This window comes from Oculina patagonica, chromosome 13 (assembly GCF_052425735.1).
Source record: "Oculina patagonica isolate OP01 chromosome 13, crgOcupat, whole genome shotgun sequence".
Classification (NCBI taxonomy): domain Eukaryota; kingdom Metazoa; phylum Cnidaria; class Anthozoa; order Scleractinia; family Oculinidae; genus Oculina; species Oculina patagonica.
In genome coordinates this window covers 21,848,294-21,870,409 of record NC_135770.1, presented here as the reverse complement: position 1 = coordinate 21,870,409, position 22,116 = coordinate 21,848,294, and the positions used below count along the sequence as shown (strand labels likewise).

The window sequence follows — 22,116 nt, the reverse complement described above, 5'->3', positions numbered from 1 at the left end:
TTGAACACACGAAAGTTTCAAGCTTTCAGCAACCAAAATGGGGTGCTAAATATTTTTCCTGTTTCTAGAACAGGGTATCATTTTGAATGCAATTTTTTTTTCTAAAACGGGGTGCTACTTTGGAAACCCGGGCGGCACATACCCACCCAAAACACCCCCCCCACCCCCCCCTGGCTGCCACTATTGGCCCCATTGAGAGAATTTGGTTTAAGTCACTTCTGTAACAGGGTGTTCCAGTGTTTTATTCTTGTAACCAGTGTAGAAGAGTAGGGAGAAGTTGGGTATTTATCAATGTTGAAAATTATAAGGTAATGATATTTACACTCCACTTAATAAACACTGACAGATGGAAATTGGCAAACAAAATCTGGAATCTTTATTCACATGTGCTGACTGTCAGAGGAATACAAGTGGTAAGGTAGTGAAGGTAGCAATATTGCAGATAACTGTTCTTTACTAAGCTTAGCAGGAAATTAATAGTGATTACAATGAGTTATAAAGTTAGATTTAGTCACTAATTTTAAAGCTGATTTCCAGTCCGTACTGCGCAGACTCGGGGTTTGTTTACGTTTTTGTTTTGAATTCGTTGAAACGTTACACTTCGGTGACAGCATACATGACGTTTTTTAGTCCGCCATTACAATTCGTTTCGTTCAAGAATTTCCGATGAGCTGAAACGTCGGTTTGAAATAGCGTCAAGGTTCTTCTACTCGTTATTATTTGTTCTGCAAGGATATCTGGCGTTTATAATGAAGAAAAAGGTAAGTTTGTCGCGGAATTTTTAGTTTTGCTTGAAACATTCCCTTCGTGTGGGCTCACATAAACATTGCAGCCGAGATTGCGCAGTACGGACTGGAATTCATCTTTAATGGTTAGTTTTTCATGCCGTTGTTTACTTTAGTTTTATTGTAACACCCTACATGGTCCCTCTCAAGTATGCATTACACAGTGACCAGTTACTGTTGAAATACAGTACTGCCCAAAATGGCATCTCACAAAAGTGCTTGTTGCTCATAATTATAGCCTGTGTCTACACACTACCCATGCCTAATGTCAGATCTGTCTTGTGAAATCTCCCATACCTAGCTGCTGCGTCCAAAGAAAGACAGAGTACTCCGAATAATAATAGCCTCGATGCAAACTAGTTGAGAGGGACCCTTCCCTACAATGTAGCTGTTACCCCAAAGATGCAAAGCACAGTTTTCAAAGCTTTCTAGCGATTTCAGTTTCACCGTTATTTAACCTCATGCCTGTTGTCAAGGTCTTGTTCTTGTTTACAGAAAACAAAAACAGAATTGTGCTTTTATCACTGGCAGGGTATTTTGGCTCAGAAAATTCAAATCTTTGTCCCAAATGATTTCAGACATAATAATCACTGACTAAACGTTTGAAATGCACTTTGATGACAAGGTTACCCTTCACTCACAAGGTACCAAGTGTTCAAGAATTCATAAACATGAGATGGCAGCGAAAATGCGGAAAACTCTTATTCGTGAATTTTGAAGAAATCATAACTACCGGTAGTTATTAACTTTGAGACAACAGCTACACAACAGGATACTTCAATATTAGAACTTATTAATTTTAAATGATAATCCCAATATTAAATTTGTACATGTAATAAGTTCAATGTTAGAACTTATTTAAATTACCATTACAGGTGGGACTACACTTAAGCCACCATTTCTAACTTTAAAAATTGCTACCTCACATTATGGAGAAACAGTAATACTTTACTGCTTCTCCTTGGGAAAATGATTAATGTATCAATTCCCCAAAAATAAAATAAAAAATAACATTTTCACTCTACTAATGCAAAAAATAAACCTGGAAAATTAACACATACTGATAAATTATCATAGTATTACACACGCGAAAGGAACACTTCTTGACTCTAAATAATATCATTTCAAGATCAAAACACCCTAGTTGGTAGTGTTATGATTTAAATACTCTTACTTATTATACATACATACTACAATGTCTAGATGTGACAAGAAGCAGGGACAAGCTATTGTAAATTTCAAAAAGGCACACATATTATACTTAAACTTTGAAAGAAAAAATAAAGTTAACCCTTTACACTTTGAAAGATGGAAATTAATTTTAAGGTCAAGACATTAGGTGGGCAAAACGGCACGGTGGTTTAATGGCCTAGATTTCACAAGTGACACAAGAATAAGCACAAGAACAATAGTCCATACAAAAAGGTTTTCTTCAAGGGTTACCACTATTAATTATTCACCCAAGTAAGTTTTGTTGATGGTTTTGTTTGTAACACTTGTAATTCAAGAAAGCATTGAAGGTTGACTTTTGCAAGTACTGTATGTAACAGAAACATTGAGACATGCAAACACACAAGCATGTTTTGATGCGGGTGTTTTGCATTTCTCACTATTATTTTTCTCTGGACTAGTGTTTCCGCTTATGCTTGCATCACTGGTGACTGATGTATTAGCCACTATGCATAACTGTTGATGGTCAGTTGTCAACAAACACCCATCCCTCAAGTGGTGTTCTAGCTAATGCATTGGTAATGTGTTAAAACATTCACCTAAGTTTACATCTACCGGTAATTTACAGTACCTATCAGTAATTTACAGAACTTCACACAGCCAAACTTAGACTTTTACTCTACTTCGTAGAGAAGACAGCTGGGAATTAATAAAACAAAAATTTGAAACTTAACTTGACATACGATAATCTGAGATATGTTAAATACATGTACAGCTGTACATGTCATAATTTATACAAGAAGCTTCAAAAATAAGATCCTGAACTAGTGCAGCACATTATGAAACAAAGCACAGTGAAAGAATTTGCCACTCAAAAGTAACTTGTTACGACTATCTTCTTGTGCATTGTTATTCTAGTAAAATAAGAATAAAGTTGCTTTGTTTGCAAAAATAAATCTGAATTAGTAGAGGAGAGATGAGTATCGACACACCAAGAATGTTTTTCCAATGACTCAAGTACATGAAGTAGCCACAATACTGATTAACACAGTGACAAAAAATACAGAGCTCCCAGAAAAGACCTTTGTAGACGTCAGTTTGGGAACCACATGTATCACATCACAAGTCGAAATGTGATTGCTATTAATAATTTCTGTACCTAGTTGGCATGAATACTGATAACATCTTCATTCTATGAGTCTGAACTTCTAGTATTACAGACTGTAAACCTGCAAAACTTTCTGGGAGCAGTTACAGTATTATGAAGGTCACTGGAAAGACATCATTTTAAGGATCATCCAAAATAATAAAATTATTGCATTTTTACACTTAGAAATTTCTAACTGAGGAGTCTACCCTACCACTGCATTACAATTAATAATAACAATTTAACATCCTACAATTATTATTCATCAATATCACACCTTTTGTAAATAAGCAGTCAACATAAAATAACTTTTTCTGAAACATATATTATATTGTATGTACGTACTGATGCCAAAATGTGTAAGTGTGTAAATGTAAATATACTTAAAATCGATCGTGAATCATAAATTAATTTGATTACCCACTGATCCGCACGAAACCTTTGTGCACAAATAACGAGTAATCACTGTATGTAAATATATATTCTACAACATGAATGAATTTATGACTGGGTGTTGATAACAAAGAAAAAAATAAAGGTAATTGAAAACAACCTAGAATTGAAAAAGAACTACAAATAGGCCCCTTGCAGAGTCCTGTCACATGAACTTGTCAAACATAAAAATATGACTAGCAATCTTTTTGCTTTCATCATGATCTAGCCATTTCCAGCATCCATTTTTCAGCATGGCCATTTTATTTTATGATAGACAATATCGTGTGGCAAGTTGCTGCAAATGGCCTATCACCATTCACGACTCCAAATGTGAAGTAAGTTACTTCTGGTAAAAACAAGACACCAAAATTCTAATGTTCAACTTTAAAGTTCAGAGTGCAATAGTGTCCAAAGAGTGGTTTTTCTCTCTTTACAATCAAAGATGTAAATCTGCCATAGCCTGATCTCTAGGCAACAAAGGTTTTATAAGTTTACTTTTTTCCAAGATGGTGAAAGTAGAGACCACTGTTCAAGTGAAAGTAACCTTAGTATCTTGCTTTCAATTTATGCCAAACAGCAGGTTTGAAATTAAGACCTGAAGCTGTAAGGTAAAAAAAAGGTAAAGTCTGTGTCCGAGCCAAGTGGCCCATACAGCCGGAGCTTATCCAGGTTTCCGTAGCACTCAGCGACTGAGAGTATTGCTACTCCCCCCTGGATGGGATGCCAGTCAATCGCAGGGATTACCCCCCAGCAGTAAATTCGCCGGTACCCATTTATACACCTGGGTGGAGAGAGGCACTGTGAGAGTAAAGTGTCTTGCCCAAGAACACAACGCAGCGCCCTGGCCAGGACTCGAACTCATTCGACTCCGAGTCGAGCGCGCTAACCATTAGGCCACCGCACCTCCCACTGACCTGATGCTGTAACTGACAAATATCAGGCTCGACAACACTAGGTCAAAACAACAAGAACAATGACTGAAAATTTTCCCCAGATACTGAGATCTTTGAAGGGAAGTTGAGATTCAGTTGCGCTGTCAAAAAAAGGTCAAAACAGTACCCTAATTTGCAGGATTTTCCTCACTTTAAATATATCAAATAAAAAAACAACCAAATTGCTTCCAAACACTCTGTGGTCAAGTAAAGTACAACTTTTTTTTACAATTAAATTAATACAGGTATACATGTAGTTAAGGGGGTAATAATTCTATTAACTCACTACATTAACTGGTAGAATTTGATCCATTAATCATAGTTACATCATTTGAGCATCACTGCCACAACTTACAGTGTAGGTCCAATTAAATGATTTACTAATTTATTTATTAATTTTCAACATTTTTTCCTGGTAAGCAAGGTCACTCTTTCAAATACAAAATGTGAGACATTTAGATCTCACACATTTCTCAAACAAATTCTTAAGCATGTGATGTTACATTTATACACACATGGGCATATTGCAAACATTGCGACCTAGACTGCAAACAGTTTAAGATGCATTTTCTGTATAATGATAAAGACCGAGAGTACTGGTATATCATGGCAGGTCTACAGCCCAATATTTCTCTCCATTTTGAAAGAAAGACCTTGTCAACAAGAAAATTAAACTACCGGTACCTCACATATTATATACACAATTATATTTTACCATTATTTACAAACACACTAATCAAGACCAAAGAACTTTAAATACCTCATCACACTTTAAAATCCTACGCCAAAAAGGACCATTTCACTGTTCTCTCACAGAAACCTGGCTGATGTTCACACTTTCCAAACACTCACCGTTTTGTCCAAATGCTGTGACCACAACATCTGAAAAACACTTCTGAGTGTCGAACCTCAGTGTAGGATCGACTCCAATGATAAGAGGCTCTAAGCTGTCCTTCAATAGTATATCGACACCGTACACCGCACAGAGGTCCGTCCGATTTCCTTCTTGAAAAGAAGAAAGACTTGGCGCTACAGCATAAAACAGTTTAGCAATAGTCTTGTGAATCTTTGACTGAACAGCACCCCATGTCGTTTGCATCCTTGTCAAGTAATTGGTGTTGAGGTCTTTCAAAAACTCTTCGTGCGTCACCTTGTGATTTACCATTCCATTCTTCTTTATGTCCGACGAGCCAACACACACAAGAGCTGAGGAATCATACTCGTCCAGGAAATCTTTCGGGTTGGTCTCGCTCTCTGCCAGGGTCACATGTGGAGTGTTGTGTATCAGAAGCTGTAATGGCACCAGGGATTTAACTGTCACTGCATACTGGAGACAGAAACGCCTCTTCTTGCATACAGCGGTCTGAAAGCAGTCTGAAACAAAAAATCAAAATGGGTTACAGGCGGCATGGGTCGTTCAGTAGGGCTTACTAATCGGGGACACTAATATGACTCATGCACAGGAGCTAGAATGTAGAATTGTCTTCTGCACAAGGACGAATGGGGCACTGACCTTGGTGCTTAACGAGGCATAGATGACAACAAAATGTTCGAGGTTGTGTTGCAGGTGAATTATAGAATTACAGTATGAGTACATTCTACTTACAATGCGACGCCACCAGGTGACCAATCTCTGTGCACCTGATCACTCTTGGTAGATCACTGGTCACAATGGGTTGTATGCTGAGAGTGCTGGGATCTGCTGCTCTTAAAATCCAGTAACTGGAAATTCCGCAGAAGTAATGCTCAGCACACAGAGCTGCCAAGTGTTTTGACAGGTCGTAAGAAATTGGGAACCAAGGCACGTTACCCCAAACTCGTTGAACATGGGTAGAAAGCAATTGCCGATGTAGTAGGTGTTCTTCCCCTCCGAGACGGTTGACTCTTGCATCACCCTGGATACTCTGCCCTGGCCTGATCCACCTCTCTAGCCATACAGCTTCAGCTTCTGTTGACGACCCAACAAGTGTGCAACCTAAATCTCTCAAAACTGGTCTCTTCTCTCTTCCATTCTGTTCAACAAAGAACTTCAAGTTCAACTTTTTGCCTTTCGAGTGAACGCAGTTCACTTTTTCCTTCTTTGCTTCTAGAGAATTGACATTGATCACTACATTGTTTTCCTTCTCCACAGTGGGAAACTTGGCAAGTTCAACAACAAAGTTTCTTGGACAACTTTCAGGAAGTAAAGAGTTGCAGGCTAAAAGCCGTGCCTCTCTTTGCAGTTCTGTTTCTGCCATGCTCAGCGGAGGACAAAAGTTTCTAGAACACATGTCGCCTGGCTTCAAATCTGTCACAGGCCAAAGAAGGGAGTAAAACACTCCAGTTCCAGCAAAAGCGAAAGGCGAACACTTGACATTGGGTTGAGTACTATGCACAATGGCAGATCCTAACTCGTCCATTACATACCAAACAGGTTTACGCTTATCACCTTCTTGTGTCACTGCTTGATACGTCTGGTTATAATACCACATACTCTCCAACACCTGGTACATTTTGTAGTCAGTTTCATGACTCTTGTCTCTTGCTTGATTGGAAATTTCTTTTTCTGTCAAATGCTTTTCTCCTTTGATTAAAACCTGAAATGGAAATACAAACAGTTGAAGTACCTCACTATAAGAAATTTACAATGCAAGTTATTAAACATGAATTTTAAAAATTCATTAAAATTTATGTTAATTTTATGCGCCTTAATTTGTGTCATTGTTAATTAAAATCACACTAATTTACAGCATCGTTATATCTATTTCCAACAAAGTTACATGTCCTCTATCTCTCTGCTAGAGTTAGTTGACACATCGGCATTCAATTTTGATTTTAAAATGTCTTTAGACTCATTAATGTAAGGCCTTCCTGTCTTCCCATTTACAGGTATTAAACCTCGAGTTCCTTTGTTAGACGTTGCTGTTTTATCATATAAAAAGTACATGTTGCTATGGAAATTATTACACATAAAGCACTAAATTTGCGTTAATTGAATACATGTAAGCACAACCATTCCATTCAAAATTTACATTGATTTAACAACATAGATTTTGTTCGCATTGTTAAAATGCTTCGTTATATTCCTATAGTAAGGTAGATCTCTTGGAAAGCATAAAACTATAAAGCATTGGATTTCATAGATATTACATCAAATATACATGTAATATGAAATCATAACAGTACTCGCGAACAGAGTGTTCAATATTGTTAATGTATATATTTGATACTGGTATATCAATACAAATTAACCCTGCCATTACAATGAAAATATTTTTTGGTTATATTGCAACCTGTTAGCTACCGTATGCCGCAGTCGGCTTAACTTAAGATCAATTCTAAGGTTAGAAATTTATTTGTTGCTTCTTGACTTTCATTTGTTTGCCTGATATGATTTGAATTTGGATGTCTAAGTCTCAAACAATTATTCAGATACTCTCACTTCACACTCAAATTTATTCGCAAATGTTTTCAACGGAGTTCTGAACAGATGGAATGTAGCTAGCTAGGCTGGCAACTTGTCAAATTCTATGCTGTAACATGATCAATCAACCCCAGCAGGTAGTCACATACTTCACTATCTTTCCTGTGACGCCAATTTTGTAATTTTCAGCAGGGGTCTTCTGTGTTTTGTGGAAAGATAAGTTTAATCATAACACTTACATCTGCATATACCAATTACTTATTACAAGCCACAGGTGCGGTTTCGATGTCACATAAAAAAATCTGTTCCTTTGTAAATGATTAAAATATTTATTTAGCTGTCGTTTGATATGTTTGCATTGATATGTTTACAGGAGTGGAAATATTAAACTATTCAATGGCAATTACTTCTCAGTAATCCAAACTTGCCATATGATATTTCTTATCTAAAGGGAAAAAATTGTTTGAATTCATCTGACTGTACTGTCATAAAAAAAAATAATTGTAAAATGCCAATAATGATGAAAACATTTAGGGATTGGTTTAAGGTGCATGTACATAATGTAACAAGTTGAAAATGCAAATATTGGAACGATTAAGGAAAAAGTTTTTCCACTTGACTTTTGATGGCAGATCCACTCGAAAGAAAAACATTAAATTTTCTCTTAGCGCGAATATTGGCTGTAATAGGCAAAGAGTGCTCGATCAAAGTTACACGGGAGCCCTGTGTAATTAGTTAATAAATACCTGTTGGTAGCGCAATTTGACGCCGATCCTGAAAAATTTCTAAAGACGTTAAGCCCATTGTCACGCTTGGAGCGAGCGAAAAATGTATTATTTATCTAGATCAAAACTACAAACTTACCGGCCATAATTCGGATTCCTCATTCTCCGGTTTCTGAAGCGTCATGACCAACAAACCGGGAGAATCAAATGTCCAAAACGATCCATCGGGACAAACATTGCCGTAAAATTCCCCATCGATAATAGGAGCGCAGCCTTTTATGCCCAAAGTCCAGCGCTTCGTCGACAATTTGCTCACAACGTCGCGCTTTTTTGTCGTTACAGGAACAGACACAAACACTGCCATCGCGCCTTCGTCTTCCTCTGACCAACTGTAGGTCGATGTTGTTCCATAACCAAAGCCCATCGATTCTGGGTATTGCTCCTTTTCCCTTTTGTATCTGCAATACATTTTGTGAACGTATTCCTCGGAGAGCAATTTTGCTTTCTCCATACCGACGGCGTGAAGAAAGCCAGTTTTGAATTCCTCGAAGGTCATAATTTTTGACCTGTCGGATTTCGACGGCTTTTTAGTTTCATTAGAATCGCCCGTGATTTGACACAAAGCTTCAATTAGATCACTGTCAGTGGATTGAAGGGTTTCTTTGGCTTTCTTTTCGTTGACTCCACTGATTTGCGCAAGAACCTGGGAGCTGTCTAGCGGGGCTTCGTCGCTTCTCTCATTACTGGCCGAGTTTTCTGCTGGGCGAGTCATCATTTCCTTCAATCTCGCCAATAGTTCTGGCGATTTTTCCAAATTTTTCTTAGCAGTCGGTCCGCCATCGCTTGACCAAGCGTGCTCGATAAGAAACACGTCGCTAAATTTTTGCAAATTCCGTTTGGCGTGGAGAGACCAGCGACCCGGGGACACAAATTGTTCGTCTTTGTGCAACTCAAATGCCTCCGTGGCGTCGTAACTTGCGATAGGCGATAGCTTCTTGTAAAGTCTTTCCCATAAATGTTCCGGTAAGCCGATAGACAGGAGCTGTGGTCGATGAAGAGCAAGGAAATCTTCCCAGCTAATGCACGTGGTCTTTCCCATAGAATGCGACGCCATCTTCACTCCCTCCCAACAATTACTTTGGGCGCTTGTTGAAACACAAGAGAGATCAACATTAGAATCTCAACACCTGTCAATGGAAGTTTCTATTAGAAAGCGGAAGGAGAAAATATATATTGATCATGAGCGTACTCGTACCAGTCCCCTGTGCGACGAGATCGCAGACAAGATACGAACGCTTGAAGGAAAAGTTCGCCAGTCTACAACAACAAAAGCATGAATATTCCCAAGAAGATTATCATGAATGACGAGGATCCTTACAACATAGGAGGCTATAGCAGCTCAGATGATGACAGAAACGAGAGGTACTTCAATTAATCTCAGCTTTGCCTGCCTCTCTCGACTTTGCGAACTTGACGCCTGGTTGAATATGTCTTCTTGACACAAATGCTCGACGAATTTCGCACTAACATACGTTATGTTAATGTACTTGTATGGAAATTGATGCTGTTTTGTCGTTGTTTTAAATCTGCTCTGTGAAAATTTATGCGTACAGTCGCATTTTGTATCCAAAAATGCAAGTCTACGTTGTAGTGACGTAAAAACAACCCCGGGTGACCTAAAGTGACGATTTCATAGCACAGAAAATATGTGACGCATTTTTATGGGTTTACCATGTGTGTGTGAGTTGAAGTTTTCTCTGGGTTCCTGTAGCAAACCCGTTTTAAAATGTGCAAATTTGATGTATGTGGAACTACTTCTGGTAGTTCTTGGATGTTTTAGGACTGAAATAGCTGTTGTACTTAATATTTTTTCGGTAAGAGCCTGGAAAAGCAACTCCCCACGTACAGGGGCAAGAATGCTGAAATTGTGCATGTGCAGTGACCTCTTGAATGAATGTCAGTCACGTCTCAGGTCTTCAGACAGAAGATTGGCAGTTGACATCAAAATCTGGGAGACCACCAATTTTGTGTCAATACTTCTTCTTGACCCCCAAAATGGCGTTAAAAATAGAGCTCCATCAAGCCATTCACAAAAATGTGTCAAATATTTTAAAATTTCTCCCAGCATCGGCCAAAATAAGTGTGAAAAACGTATTTTAAGCTCTTATCTTTTGTATCTGGGAGATTTGATGACCCGTACGAGAGATCGGGAGATTCATCCTGTATCCGAGAGACTCCCAGGTAATCCAGGAGAGTTGGCCTAGGTGAGGCATACACCATGCCTTAGGCGCATGTCTCACTCTTGTGGGTCGAAAACTGCAATCTTAACCTATGGACTGATTTCTCACACGTAGCTGAAAAATTTGAGCTATTTCATTTTCAGCTTTAACTGACAAACACGTTTTCACATTAAAAAGCTAAAAACGAACACAAGGAAACAGTCAAAAGCTTAGAGCAATTCCTGTATTTAGTCACTAATGTTTTCTTCCTATAAAGGTACCAGTGGGTACCCACCACATAAGAAAACACACTTACTGGAATAGACTGTCAACCAATCAGCAATGCAGGAATTTCACTTGAAATTGAAAATTGGATTTACTAACCTCCCATTGTACGAAATGCTTTCCAAGTGTATTTAGCTCTGGGGTAAAATGCAACTACTTTAACAAATATTTTCCTGTTGACTGTTATAGTTCTGATGACGAACTTGCCATCACAGTGGGAGGATTAAAACGTCAAAAGCAAGAGGCAGAATCTAGCAGTGAGGATGAGTTTGAGAAAGAAATGGATATGGAACTAGAAAGTGTGATGAGAAGCTACGAGAATGATCCTGGTAGGATCGTCCCCTCCTATCTTTTTATACTGTTTAATCAGCACATCACCTAACCCATCCAGAGAGCTACCAACAGACTTTCTCTGTTACAATCACCTCCTCTTGTTTACTAGAGAACAAATGAAGGCTTAAGCGCAAGAAACGCACTTTGTGTATTGGCCAAATTAAAAAATTGTCACAAACAACTCCAATTTTTGCACGCAAGTTCGTTTACGTGTGCTTAACATTGATCTGTATTCAAATTCACTGAACCTAGCTTCGTTTTTTAGAAATTACGTATGCAAAGAACAAAGGCATTTTGCAAAGCTTACGTTCTCCACAGTCAGCCAGCAGCATAAGTTTTTCGACACATCAAATGTAAATCTTTCCTTCTAGCGTTATTTAACTGTCCGGAGAGGTTGAAAAACGTGTCAGAGCCATGCTTTTTAGTTCCTAGCCACCATTTTGAGGATTCGCTCTACGAAAAGGACTGGATAACACATTGTGACGCGATGTCACCTGATAGATGTCACGTGAGAGGAAAGAGAGAAAAAAAATGGCTGTTTGTTCCTAAAAATCATTTGAAGCCTTTGGTTAGTTTTAGCGTAAGTGCGGCTGCCAGGTGGTTGAGGAACATCATTAAGTCTGAATACCCGTAAGTTTACAGCATCGCTCGAAGAACTGAGTGATGTTTCTGCCTTTGTTTTGTACAACAGCGCTGTTTAGCGCTTCGGAAAAAACGTTGCAAACAAGGTAGTTTTGAGCCTGGCCGCACAGAGAGTCTAAAACAAGAGGTTTCTTGACGGGAACTTCGTCAACGCCAGTTTTACAGGGTCCGCTTGGGTTCTGCCGCGACAAAGTTGCCGAGAAGTGACCTGGTTTTAGACTTTAAAACATTCTTTATATGTTCCGATCCCCAGGGCACCTTCCCTTCGCAAAATATTTTCTGTGTCTCATTAAATATTCATCAATCAATCTATCGATTCGTGCGAACGAAAACCTCATAAGTTTATCTTGTTTTCGCGGGATTTTGTAGATGTGTGATGATGTAAGGAGTGGAGATAGAAGTGAGAGCAAGCCAGCAGCACTCAACTGAAAGCAAAACTAGTATAATGTGACAACACGAGCAAACGTATTCAATCAACAATCAGTCTTTATTTCACTTTCACCTCGGCAAATTACAGCTAACGGTAACACTAAACAGAGTAAAATAGTCTTGCCCGAAACAACAAAAACTAGCTAACCGCAAGCAGACTGCAGAAAAGCTAGCTGCAAGCAAACTGGCGTGAAAGCTTACTGCATTAAAAGCGCGATCTATAAAAGGTTGAGGCTGACTCTGATCCTACACTTAACTTGAAATGGCTTAACTCCCTAATCCCTTGGGGTTAGTGTTAAACTTTTTTTTTTTTTTTTTTTTTTTTTTTTTTTTTTTTTTTGCGTTAGGGCTAGGCTTTTGCGTTAGGGCTAAGTCTGTAACCCTAATCTGAAACTCTAACCCCGACCCTACGGCCTTGGGGTTACCTTTTGCGTTAGGGCTAGGACTGTAACCCTAAAAATTTAGCTGACTTCATCGTCTTGAGAAACAAAAGGTTTCCTTTGTTTATCGTTTGTAAAAGAAAAGTCAAAAGACGCCGCACAAGCAAAAACCTTGTCTTTTTGCATGTGCTATTTTTCGAAAACGAAGGAAAGACCAGCAAAATTAAATACAGGGCAGTGTTAAGCACACGTAAACGAACTTGCGTGCGAAATTTGGAGTTGTTTGTGACAATCTCTCAATTTGGCCAAAACACAAAGTGCGTCTCTTGCGCTCACGCCTTCAAATGACCTTGTTGTATCAATTTTACAAACGCAAGCCAAATCAAAAATTTGTAAATAACATAATAAATAAATTATTATACAACACAGTTAGTTTATTGAATGACTATAGTGTAGACGAATCTAACCTGTGTAACTGGCAGTTTTGTTGGAATTAATGTGCGTGCGCAATTAAGTCTCAGAAAACACAAAATGATTAACAAAAATTGGGTAGGAACTACTCCAGGAGATACTTTGAGGAAAAGCATTCACAAGTTAGTAGGACAACCAGCCGGAATTAGCATAAGTTTTGAAACAGGTTAAAATCGTTTGTCATTACTTTCTTTTCCAGAAAAACAATGTATAATAAAACAATTATTAGATTCGGTTTATGTGATATTCGGAATAATCTTGAGGTCTCTGTAAGTGTTATCAGCCTCAGCCTTCGGCTTCGGCTGATAACACTTGCCTCGACCTTGATTATTCCGGATATCACAAAAACCTCATCCAATAATTGTTTATTATTACAGTGTTACTGCAGGACAAGTAATTATAGTGTTTTTGGAAAAAAAAATTAATATAGTTTTTATTTGTAAATGTACATTTAAATCCTGATTACTCAAACCTTCAAGGGAAATCGAAAAAGGTTTGAGTTATCAGGAGCTCGAGTTATTTAGGGTAAAATTAGTAAAAAAAAATACCGAGAGGGGAATCGAAAAAGGTTCCAGTTAGTGAGAGGTTCGAGTTATTGAGGGTTCAAGTTATCGGGATTCAACCGGATTGATGTTTTGTTTATTTAATTGTTAGGTGACCAAACTGTACAGACGGTAAACAGTGATTTAGATAAAAACATGAATGATGCAAGTACAAATGGTAACAACACACACAGCAGTGGCACCACTGAAGGCACGAATGACATGTACGCAGAAGAATACTTTAGTTCAGGCTCGGATGATGAACATCTAGTCGGTGGGCAAGCATCCAAATCAAAAGAAAGAAGAAAAATGTTAACAAATGATGAACTACTGTATGATCCAGACATGGATGATGAAGATGAACAGTGGGTCATAAAACAGAGACAGGATCACAGACAGAAAGGTCTGTTCTCAAATTTGTGTGTTAATTAATTAAATAACAGTACAGTTCTTATTAAGAGGGTATTAAGAGGGGGGTTTAGGACCAATGAACTAACTGCTATCACAATTTTTGAAAATCTCACTGTGTGGTGAAATTTGTAAACTACCAAAGCCAGCAACAAAGTGCACAGAAAACTGGATAACATGTCTGCGATTTCATTGCAAGGCACTAACCACTGACCATTGCCTGCTCACTCTCACTGGACAAAACATATCACACGGTACAATATCGGAATATCAGTATCAACAATATACCCTACCTGATCAGTAACAAAATTGCGCTGAAATCCAGAGCAAACGGTCTAGGTTCGAGCCGTTGCTGGGGTCACTGTGTTGTATTCTTGGGCAAGACACGTTACTCTCATAGTGCTCCTCTCCACCCAGGTGTATAAATGGGTACCGGCGAATTTACTGCCGGGGGTAACCCTGTGTTGGACTAACATCCAATCCAGGGGGGAGTAGAAATACTCCTAGCTGCTTAATGCTACAGAAACCAGGATAAGCTCTGGCAAGAATGGGCCACTTGGCTCGAGGCTTTACCCTTTTTACCCATTTCTGGCTTGCTTGGCTAAAGACTGTTCTCCAAATTTCACAGTTGCCCTTGAAGCTTCACTTTTCCTTTTGGCCATCCATTCAATGTAGCAGTTTTCCAGCCACCTGAAGAGTTTTTATTTTTATTAGTAAATACCACTTTTCTATAACCACACTGTCTCTTATTGATCATTCATCCCATCTTCGAGTTACATTATTCCAAAACAAATTTAATATTGAATATTTATACAACATGTAACAAGTACAAATATTTTTTCCCATCTATTTGGTCCGCAGCACAACAGAAAATGAACAATCCAAATTTAACAGGCCCAACTGAGAATCAAGGAGCTGATTCAACATATAAAAAGAAAACAAAAAAGTCCAAACAGAGTGTGGAAAAAGTCCCTTCAAGTGACGCTATCTTATCATGTCCAGCTTGCATGACTACATTATGCATTGACTGCCAAAGGTTAGTTGTGGTTATGTAAATATAATTTGAAAGGGACTTTTTATCTGAAAATCTCTGTGCATACACTTACATGCTGGAATTCTGTAACTGTTACAAAGTGAAACAGAAAACATATGTACTCTGCTGCTTCAAAATAAATAACAAGCAATCTACAATAGGGCACCTATAAAATTATCTGCAGAATGAGTATGTTGTATAGTTCAATTTTTTCTCTGGAAACTGGTTTAATTTTTTTGTTCTGGTTTAATTTTTTCAAATGACTCTGTTCTCTAAGGCTATCACACAGTAGGATTGCAATCGGCTGATAGTTCTGTTGGCAAGGGGAGAGTGATGGAAACTGAGAGCAAGCCTTCTGATTGTTTTAGCATAACCCAGAGACCATGAATCTATTCAACAAAAAGTTTAGTGAAGGTGGTTTATTGTGTGGTTCCAGAAAATGTCCATACTCCCCCCACAGAAGGGATTGGAAATTCCTGGGGGTGGGAGGGGTTTCAAAGGCCAAAAATATTTAGGAAATGTATCAAGCTTAATTGGAATTTCCAGAGGGGGTGGGGGGTCTTAGGAAAAAACCCTTCCATGGGGGAGGTATGGATAATTTATGGAACTACACATTTAGTTTTGGTAACTTCGCTTGCACTCACTTCCAGGGTAGTCGTCTATGATCAGTGGAAAATTGGACCCCCTTTGTGTAGCCAATCAGATTTCAAGTTTCGATCCCTTAGTCACTGGGTTATGCTTATTAAACATTACAGTATATTATTAATTTTGTTGTTTTATAACTTTACACACTTTTTGTTTTATATACTATAATTCACATAATTACAATAATGAGTTCTTATATCGTTTTAATACAATTTTATCTCGTTTTCATGTAAATATAAATTCTTAGATATTTTTTAAACTTTTACATAGATCTGTAAATTTAGTTAGGATCGGGCAGGCGAAGAGCCACTCTGTGGATATACTGCCCGAAGTGCCATTATTATTATTATTATTATTATTATTATTATTATTATTATTATTATTATTATTATTATTATTATTATTATTATTATTATTATTATTATTATTATTAATTATTAAAATTTAAGGCAATAAATTCAATGCTTTTAATGTGGGTGACAACATTTTTTGTTGTTTAATTTCTTCACTGCAGACATGAGCTGTACAAAAGCCAATACAGAGCCATGTTCGTGATGAACTGCAAAGTCACAGAAGATGAAGTATTAAGATATGAGCCGTCTCAACAACATCCGTCAGGGAAAAAGAGAAAGAAAGCACAAAAAGGAAAACTAGTTCAGCACACAAAGGAGGAAGACAATTTAAGTTCAGCTGGCAGTGCTGCGCAGGAACGTTATCATCCAGTCACTTGCACAGAATGTAACTCCGAGGTGGCTGTGTACGATAGTGATGAAGTTTATCATTTCTTCAATGTACTTGCAAGCCACGCTTGAAAAAGAATATTAATTTTGGAGTCACTAATTTAAATGCTTGTGGACTGGCAGAAGTTGTTCTCTTTTCTTGAGGAAAAGAAAGAATAGTGTTGCTGTGCAGTCCATAAACTGATCAGTACAGTATTATTAACTAAGTTATAAGTACGGTTTTTTCCTTGTTTAGATTGCTAATGCATACCAGGAAAGCCATATCTGGCTGGATAAGAATAGAGAAATTGAAAGACAAATCTAGGAAACTGAAAAAAAAACTCAAATTTAGAACCCTTGAGGAGCCTTAAAATTTGGCATAGGAGAGACTGAAACAAGAAAGTGACCGAGGTGTGAATGTAGTCATTATTTATTTATTTAACACCACCCTCACCTCCCCCCCCCCCCCGTAAAAAATGTGCATCAAATCAACCGTTTTAAAATCCCTTTGTTGTAAGGGATTTTACTATGGTTGATTTGATTGGCTAAATTTAAATTTTCTTTGTTAAAAATCTAGCCAATCAAATCATGTTTCCCCAGTGCCACTTGTTCATCATGCCCCAGGCTCTTTCATGCTATTAAACTATAGTGCCCTTTATCAAATATTGCAAATAGCAAAAGATGTCCACGATCATATACCAATCATTGTTACCTCCCAAAAAATCTCAGTAAAATATTATATGAACACTAAACTGGCAACTCTGTACCCCTCTCCCCCCCCTCCCCCCGCCCCCCCCCAAAAAAAAAAACATTTTCAACTTGAGTGCTCACTTGGCAATGAAGAAAATAAAGAGAATCTTGCTTGTTCTAGGTGTGCTCTTTATTACGATTTTAGGAATATAAAAAAAATACAGCGACCTTAATTAAGTTTACTTCTGTGAATCCTGAGAAATAAAAATTATATATTTGACAAAACAGTTTGACATTTTTTTTAAAAAAAAGATCTCCATTCGAGTTGTCTCGTTGATTTTATTTTTTAAAAAGAGATATGTTAACTAAACCAGTATATTCTTCAAGACTACCTACTGGGTAAACGTTGTTAAATTTTGTTGTTCCTGACAACCTGTGATTCTAGCGCTGTTGTTCTGAAAAGTGCACAATCGTGCTTGTTAAAAAAACTGAGAGATTCTTGATCGAAGGAAAAAATATTCTTCAAAACTTGAAGTTGCCTTTCACCACAAGCTAACCAAACGTATTTCAAAAGTTTCCTTTACAAAAAATGACCCAAATCGGTAAACGACTAAAAAGAGGGATTTGCCACCACAGGCAACGGTCCATAAGGTAAAATTAATATGTTTCCAAACTTTGAAGGAAAAAGGCGGTCATTTATTGATTTCTATGCGCTATGCAGGAAAGTTTACGTTTGGTTTGCCTGTGGTTTTGAAAGAAAGTACAGCACTTCTTTTGATCGCTTTGAGCGAGTTGTGAAACTTTTCAAAGTTCTATGTTTTTCTTCCTTTTCACAGTAAGATTATCTTCATGTTGTGGCTCGTGTCCTTCGACATAACCCACTTTTGGATACTTCGCCACATAAAGTTTCTTGTAGATGTCATCCAAACGCTTCAGGTCGGCTTCCGAGAGGTCATCCTGGATTTGAAATTTAAACAGAAAAAAAAACCAGTCATTCGAGCTTGATAAATTAAAAAAAAGAGGGATAAATCAAAAAGGGAATTAATATAAGGGACAAAGAAAAAGAAAAAAAAAGGTTTAGCAGAGCGAGGTTTTGATCCTCGGACCTCTGGGTTATGGGCCCAGCACGCTTCCGCTGCGCCACTCTGCTCCATGCGAGAGAAATTGCGATATTTTAAGTATTTAATGAAGAGGTATGACGTCACAGCACTGCAGACTCGTACTGCAGTTGTTCTCACCAAGTTATCATTGAGATCTTCCGGTGACATGGACCATTTGGCTATAGCTCTTGATGCATCCTTACCAGAGAACACATTATACGATCCCCCAGCTCCATAAACCTCTACACAAAAGAAAGAAAATGCATATTTTATACAGGAAGTCGAATATAGGTTGCGTCTTGTTTGTTGAACCTTCAAACAAACAACTTCAAATAAACTCATTAGATGGAGCAAATAAACTGAAATAAAATGTATTACAACCTGCAAAACATGATTCTTAAAATAATCTTACTTCTGGATTCAGAAACATCGAACACGACTCCCTTGATCGCAACGTAAACTGGAAGATCGGGCTGAAATGAAAACCGACAAACCACAAATTGTCACGAACGTAATCAAAGATCGATCTCTCCAACTCACGCAATAAGCGATTAAATAATTATACCACTAACCAGGAAGATCAAAACAGTCAAAAGCATTTAAAAAAGAACCTTCTAAAACTACGCAGCTAACAGAAGGACTTACTTTGTCGCCGTTGTATTGGGATAGCTCTTCCTTCGTGAAGACTTTGTACCCGTGCAGTCCGTGAGCATCGTTTCCTGTGCCTTCAGAGAATGGCGAGTGAATTATGTCATCATCGTTTTCAAGAGTAACGTCTGCTCCTGCTGAAGCAGTGATCAGAATGGACAACAAACAAGCAAACACTGCACAAACGAGCTCCATTTTTGTCGCCCAAAAGACGGAAAATTCACACAATATTGTGGAGTCTGGCGTGACCAAAAGTGACCAAAATAGCCCAGCCATATCATCACGTGACCGGAAGTAAATGTAAATTGATTTTCCCGCCGTTTCTAGTTAGGTGCCGCGGCGCGTCGTCAAATGTTTTCTTTTCCTGTCGCTTTGCCTTTTAAAATTTAAAGTTATCGTTTACGCAGAGTTTGCAATTTGTAGTAGAACTTATTTTTGTATATTCCGCAGTATTTTTCAACTTGAATATCTTCGCTAACACCTGGAAGAATGGCTAGCGTGAGTTTTCTACCGTAAGTACATACAAATTGTATTTGTTAATGCGCTAAACAGAAGTGAACTCATACTCTAACCTTTGTATAAATCGACCCTGTAATTTGTAATTTTGTATCTATTTCACCATTGGACATCACCTTTAATTTTCGCCCGTTTATACTCGTAAGTTTTGCCTATTTTGGTACAATTTTAGATAGGCAAGCTATGCAACTGTCCATAAAAGACTGAAGAGACTGAACGTCTTTAATAAATATTTTGCACTAATGATAAGAAAATTTCATTATAGTTGGCCAAGTTACAAGGAAAGGGATGGTTCTTTTAAGAGTGGGTCACTTTGCATAGTTAAATTAAATTTAATTTCATCTTGGCCATTTTTTCCGGGCTTTATAACTCTGATGGTATTATATTTTTTTATTATTTTTTTTTTTCCTGGGTGGAGACAGGCTCCGTGCCGAGCGAGTAAAGTGTCTTGCCGAGAGCCGTGTGCAAATGCTGCAGTCCGTGCCACTTCTAGCAAATAAAAACCTCGTTAAAGGCAATGTTTACGGAGAGACGATTTTTGTTTTTGAGGTCTGAGAAGGTTGTATGAAATTAATATTCTGCAAAGCTTTTACAGCGAAACGACGTAAACGAGGCAAAAAAGTAGTCGATGTATGTCGCAAGTTAGTGTCGGAAAGCCCCGCGAAAAATAAAATAGGGGAGTGGTCATTATTTATGGGAAGGGAGGTTGGTGAATGAAAGGGGGAGGCTGAAAAATGTTTGGTCGCCTGTTCAATGTAGGGGCAAAAAGGTTTTCACATCACGAAAGGGAGGTCTAAAAAGTTTTGGTTGACAAGCACCTGATGTCCATTTTTAGTAAAGCAAAGAGAAACTTCCTTGTTCAAGTAGCTCGTACTTCTTTCTTTGTTGGTCACTTAGTTTTTGGTGTCAGTTGTGGGGGAAGGGGGAGGACAAAAATTTTCCCTAATGGCGTTGGGGGGAGGGGCTTAAAAAGTTTAACTAACCTTGTAGGGGAGGCGTAAAAAGGTCTTGATGTAGCTACCCCAGCCTCCCACGGTTATGCAAGTTTAGGTAGAAAAGGAAGGAGGAGTAGCGAGGGTTCGAGTTATCGGGAGTAGACTGTATAATATTCTTTTCTTTGTTTTTGTCATAGGTCTGAAAAATTACTCACTATAAATATTCTCTTTGGCGGTACAGTTTACCTGCTTACGAAGGGATGGTAAGGATAAAACAAACCGTTGAGAGCCGCAGAGTAGGAAACTACAGATTTTGTCCTAACCAGTCTGTGCGCTTCAAAAAGAAGGAGGTCGAAGACGAAGAAATGGCAATACTTCCAATTTCTCCGCTGAAAATATCAGCCCTCCCGATCACCACTCGTCCGATAAAGAAAAGGGCGAGGTATTGCCCAGGAACACTGGCTTTGAGAGAAATTCGAAGATATCAGCGAACCACGGATCTCCTCATTAGGAAGATCGCCTTCCAACGCCTTGTCCGTGAAATTTCGCAACATTTTGCTCCAGGCTTGAGATTTCAACCCACAGCATTGCTAGCGCTTCAGGAAGCGGCTGAGTCATACATCGTTAGCTTGTTCGAGGACGTGAATTTGTGCGCCATCCACGCCCGGCGGGTTACGATCATGGCTCGTGACATGCAACTGGCTCTCAGGATCCGAGGGGAAAGGCTTTCCTAGGAAATTAACGTTTTGTCCCAAACCAAGACTAGCTTTTCACCCAAGCTGGCTTACTGCCGAGAACTGAGTTAACAATTTTAACTACAAAAAAGTGAACATTACACAATGAATTTGAGTCTCTTGATAAATGTCGACGATGTTTTTTCGAATTCATTCACGGTTAAATGAATAAATTATCTCGTACAAAAAATTGGTTCAAGCTTGATATTTACAAGCGAAAATTAATTTAATGTGCTTTTTTGCGAATCGAAGCCTGCATGCAAGAAGTAACAATAAAGGTTTATGGTGTTGTTGTTTTTGTAATGTTGTTGACCTGTTTCTTTGTTAAGTGGTTTGGAGGCAGGGTGCTGTACATAGACATAAAGTTACGCCATATTTTAAAGACAACTATGACCAGGGTCGCAACATTCCTTTGAATAGGGGTAGGCAAACTGAGTACTGGCTGATTTGTGCGCCTTTTTTGGCAGATTTTGGTGAATTTTAGTTCGCAAAAGTTATAGAAATTGGGCCGGCATTTTCGAATGTTACATTTAAGTCTAACTTCCTTCGAAGACTGAGGGAATAAAACAAGAGTTTCCATTAACTCATCCCTCTGATATTTTGAAAAGGGCGTTATTTTTTCTCACTTTTTGACCTCAGGAGCCTGGGTTTTTTATCATTTTCCTGGGAGTTTTTACCGTCGTTTTTGAAGCCAGAAAGGTTAAAAAAAAATTCTTACAAGAGAAAGAAATAAACGACCGAATTTTTCTCAGGCATGGTCAGCCAACGCAAGCTTGCGAGCTCGTTCATT

The 22,116-nt window shown here is 38.3% G+C and overlaps 4 protein-coding genes and 1 non-coding gene across 7 annotated transcripts; 2 read left to right on the top strand and 3 right to left on the bottom strand.

The window, feature by feature from the left end:
* Window positions 1–353: 353 nt before the first annotated feature.
* Window positions 354–9,711, bottom strand: LOC144635756 (uncharacterized). 2 transcript variants are annotated; one of them, XR_013567413.1, is made up of 4 exons: window positions 8,737–9,711; window positions 6,076–7,045; window positions 4,452–5,843; window positions 354–4,132 (listed from the first exon to the last, which is right to left on the bottom strand). XR_013567413.1 is itself a non-coding variant. In XM_078494838.1 (3 exons), exons 1-3 carry the CDS (start codon window positions 9,709–9,711, stop codon window positions 5,269–5,271), a joined length of 2,520 nt encoding a protein of 839 aa, XP_078350964.1. In that variant the 3' UTR covers window positions 354–5,268. The 2 variants fall into 2 exon arrangements, 1 of the variants encoding a protein (XP_078350964.1); XM_078494838.1 differs by having other exon boundaries at window positions 354–5,843.
* Window positions 9,712–9,878: 167 nt separating this feature from the next.
* Window positions 9,879–17,489, top strand: LOC144635757 (E2F-associated phosphoprotein-like). Its single transcript, XM_078494839.1, has 5 exons — window positions 9,879–10,019; window positions 11,291–11,430; window positions 14,011–14,301; window positions 15,168–15,342; window positions 16,499–17,489. The coding sequence occupies exons 1-5, from the start codon at window positions 9,931–9,933 to the stop codon at window positions 16,794–16,796; spliced, it is 993 nt and encodes a 330-aa protein (XP_078350965.1). The 5' UTR covers window positions 9,879–9,930; the 3' UTR covers window positions 16,797–17,489.
* A 123-nt stretch (window positions 17,490–17,612) lies between these two features.
* On the bottom strand, window positions 17,613–19,389 carry LOC144635758 (uncharacterized). Its single transcript, XM_078494840.1, has 4 exons — window positions 19,139–19,389; window positions 18,906–18,966; window positions 18,632–18,735; window positions 17,613–18,350 (listed from the first exon to the last, which is right to left on the bottom strand). The coding sequence occupies exons 1-4, from the start codon at window positions 19,334–19,336 to the stop codon at window positions 18,198–18,200; spliced, it is 516 nt and encodes a 171-aa protein (XP_078350966.1). The 5' UTR covers window positions 19,337–19,389; the 3' UTR covers window positions 17,613–18,197.
* On the bottom strand, window positions 18,472–18,543 carry Trnam-cau (transfer RNA methionine (anticodon CAU)). The gene has a single exon. It is a non-coding gene; the product is annotated as a tRNA-Met (tRNA).
* A 125-nt stretch (window positions 19,390–19,514) lies between the features above and the next one.
* LOC144635328 (histone H3-like) lies at window positions 19,515–21,619 on the top strand. Of its 2 annotated transcripts, none has more exons than XR_013567348.1 (2): window positions 19,515–19,653; window positions 20,790–21,619. XR_013567348.1 is itself a non-coding variant. In XM_078494440.1 (2 exons), exons 1-2 carry the CDS (start codon window positions 19,631–19,633, stop codon window positions 21,324–21,326), a joined length of 516 nt encoding a protein of 171 aa, XP_078350566.1. In that variant the 5' UTR covers window positions 19,516–19,630; the 3' UTR covers window positions 21,327–21,619. The 2 variants fall into 2 exon arrangements, 1 of the variants encoding a protein (XP_078350566.1); XM_078494440.1 differs by having other exon boundaries at window positions 19,516–19,653; window positions 20,834–21,619.
* The last annotated feature ends 497 nt before the right edge of the window (window positions 21,620–22,116 follow it).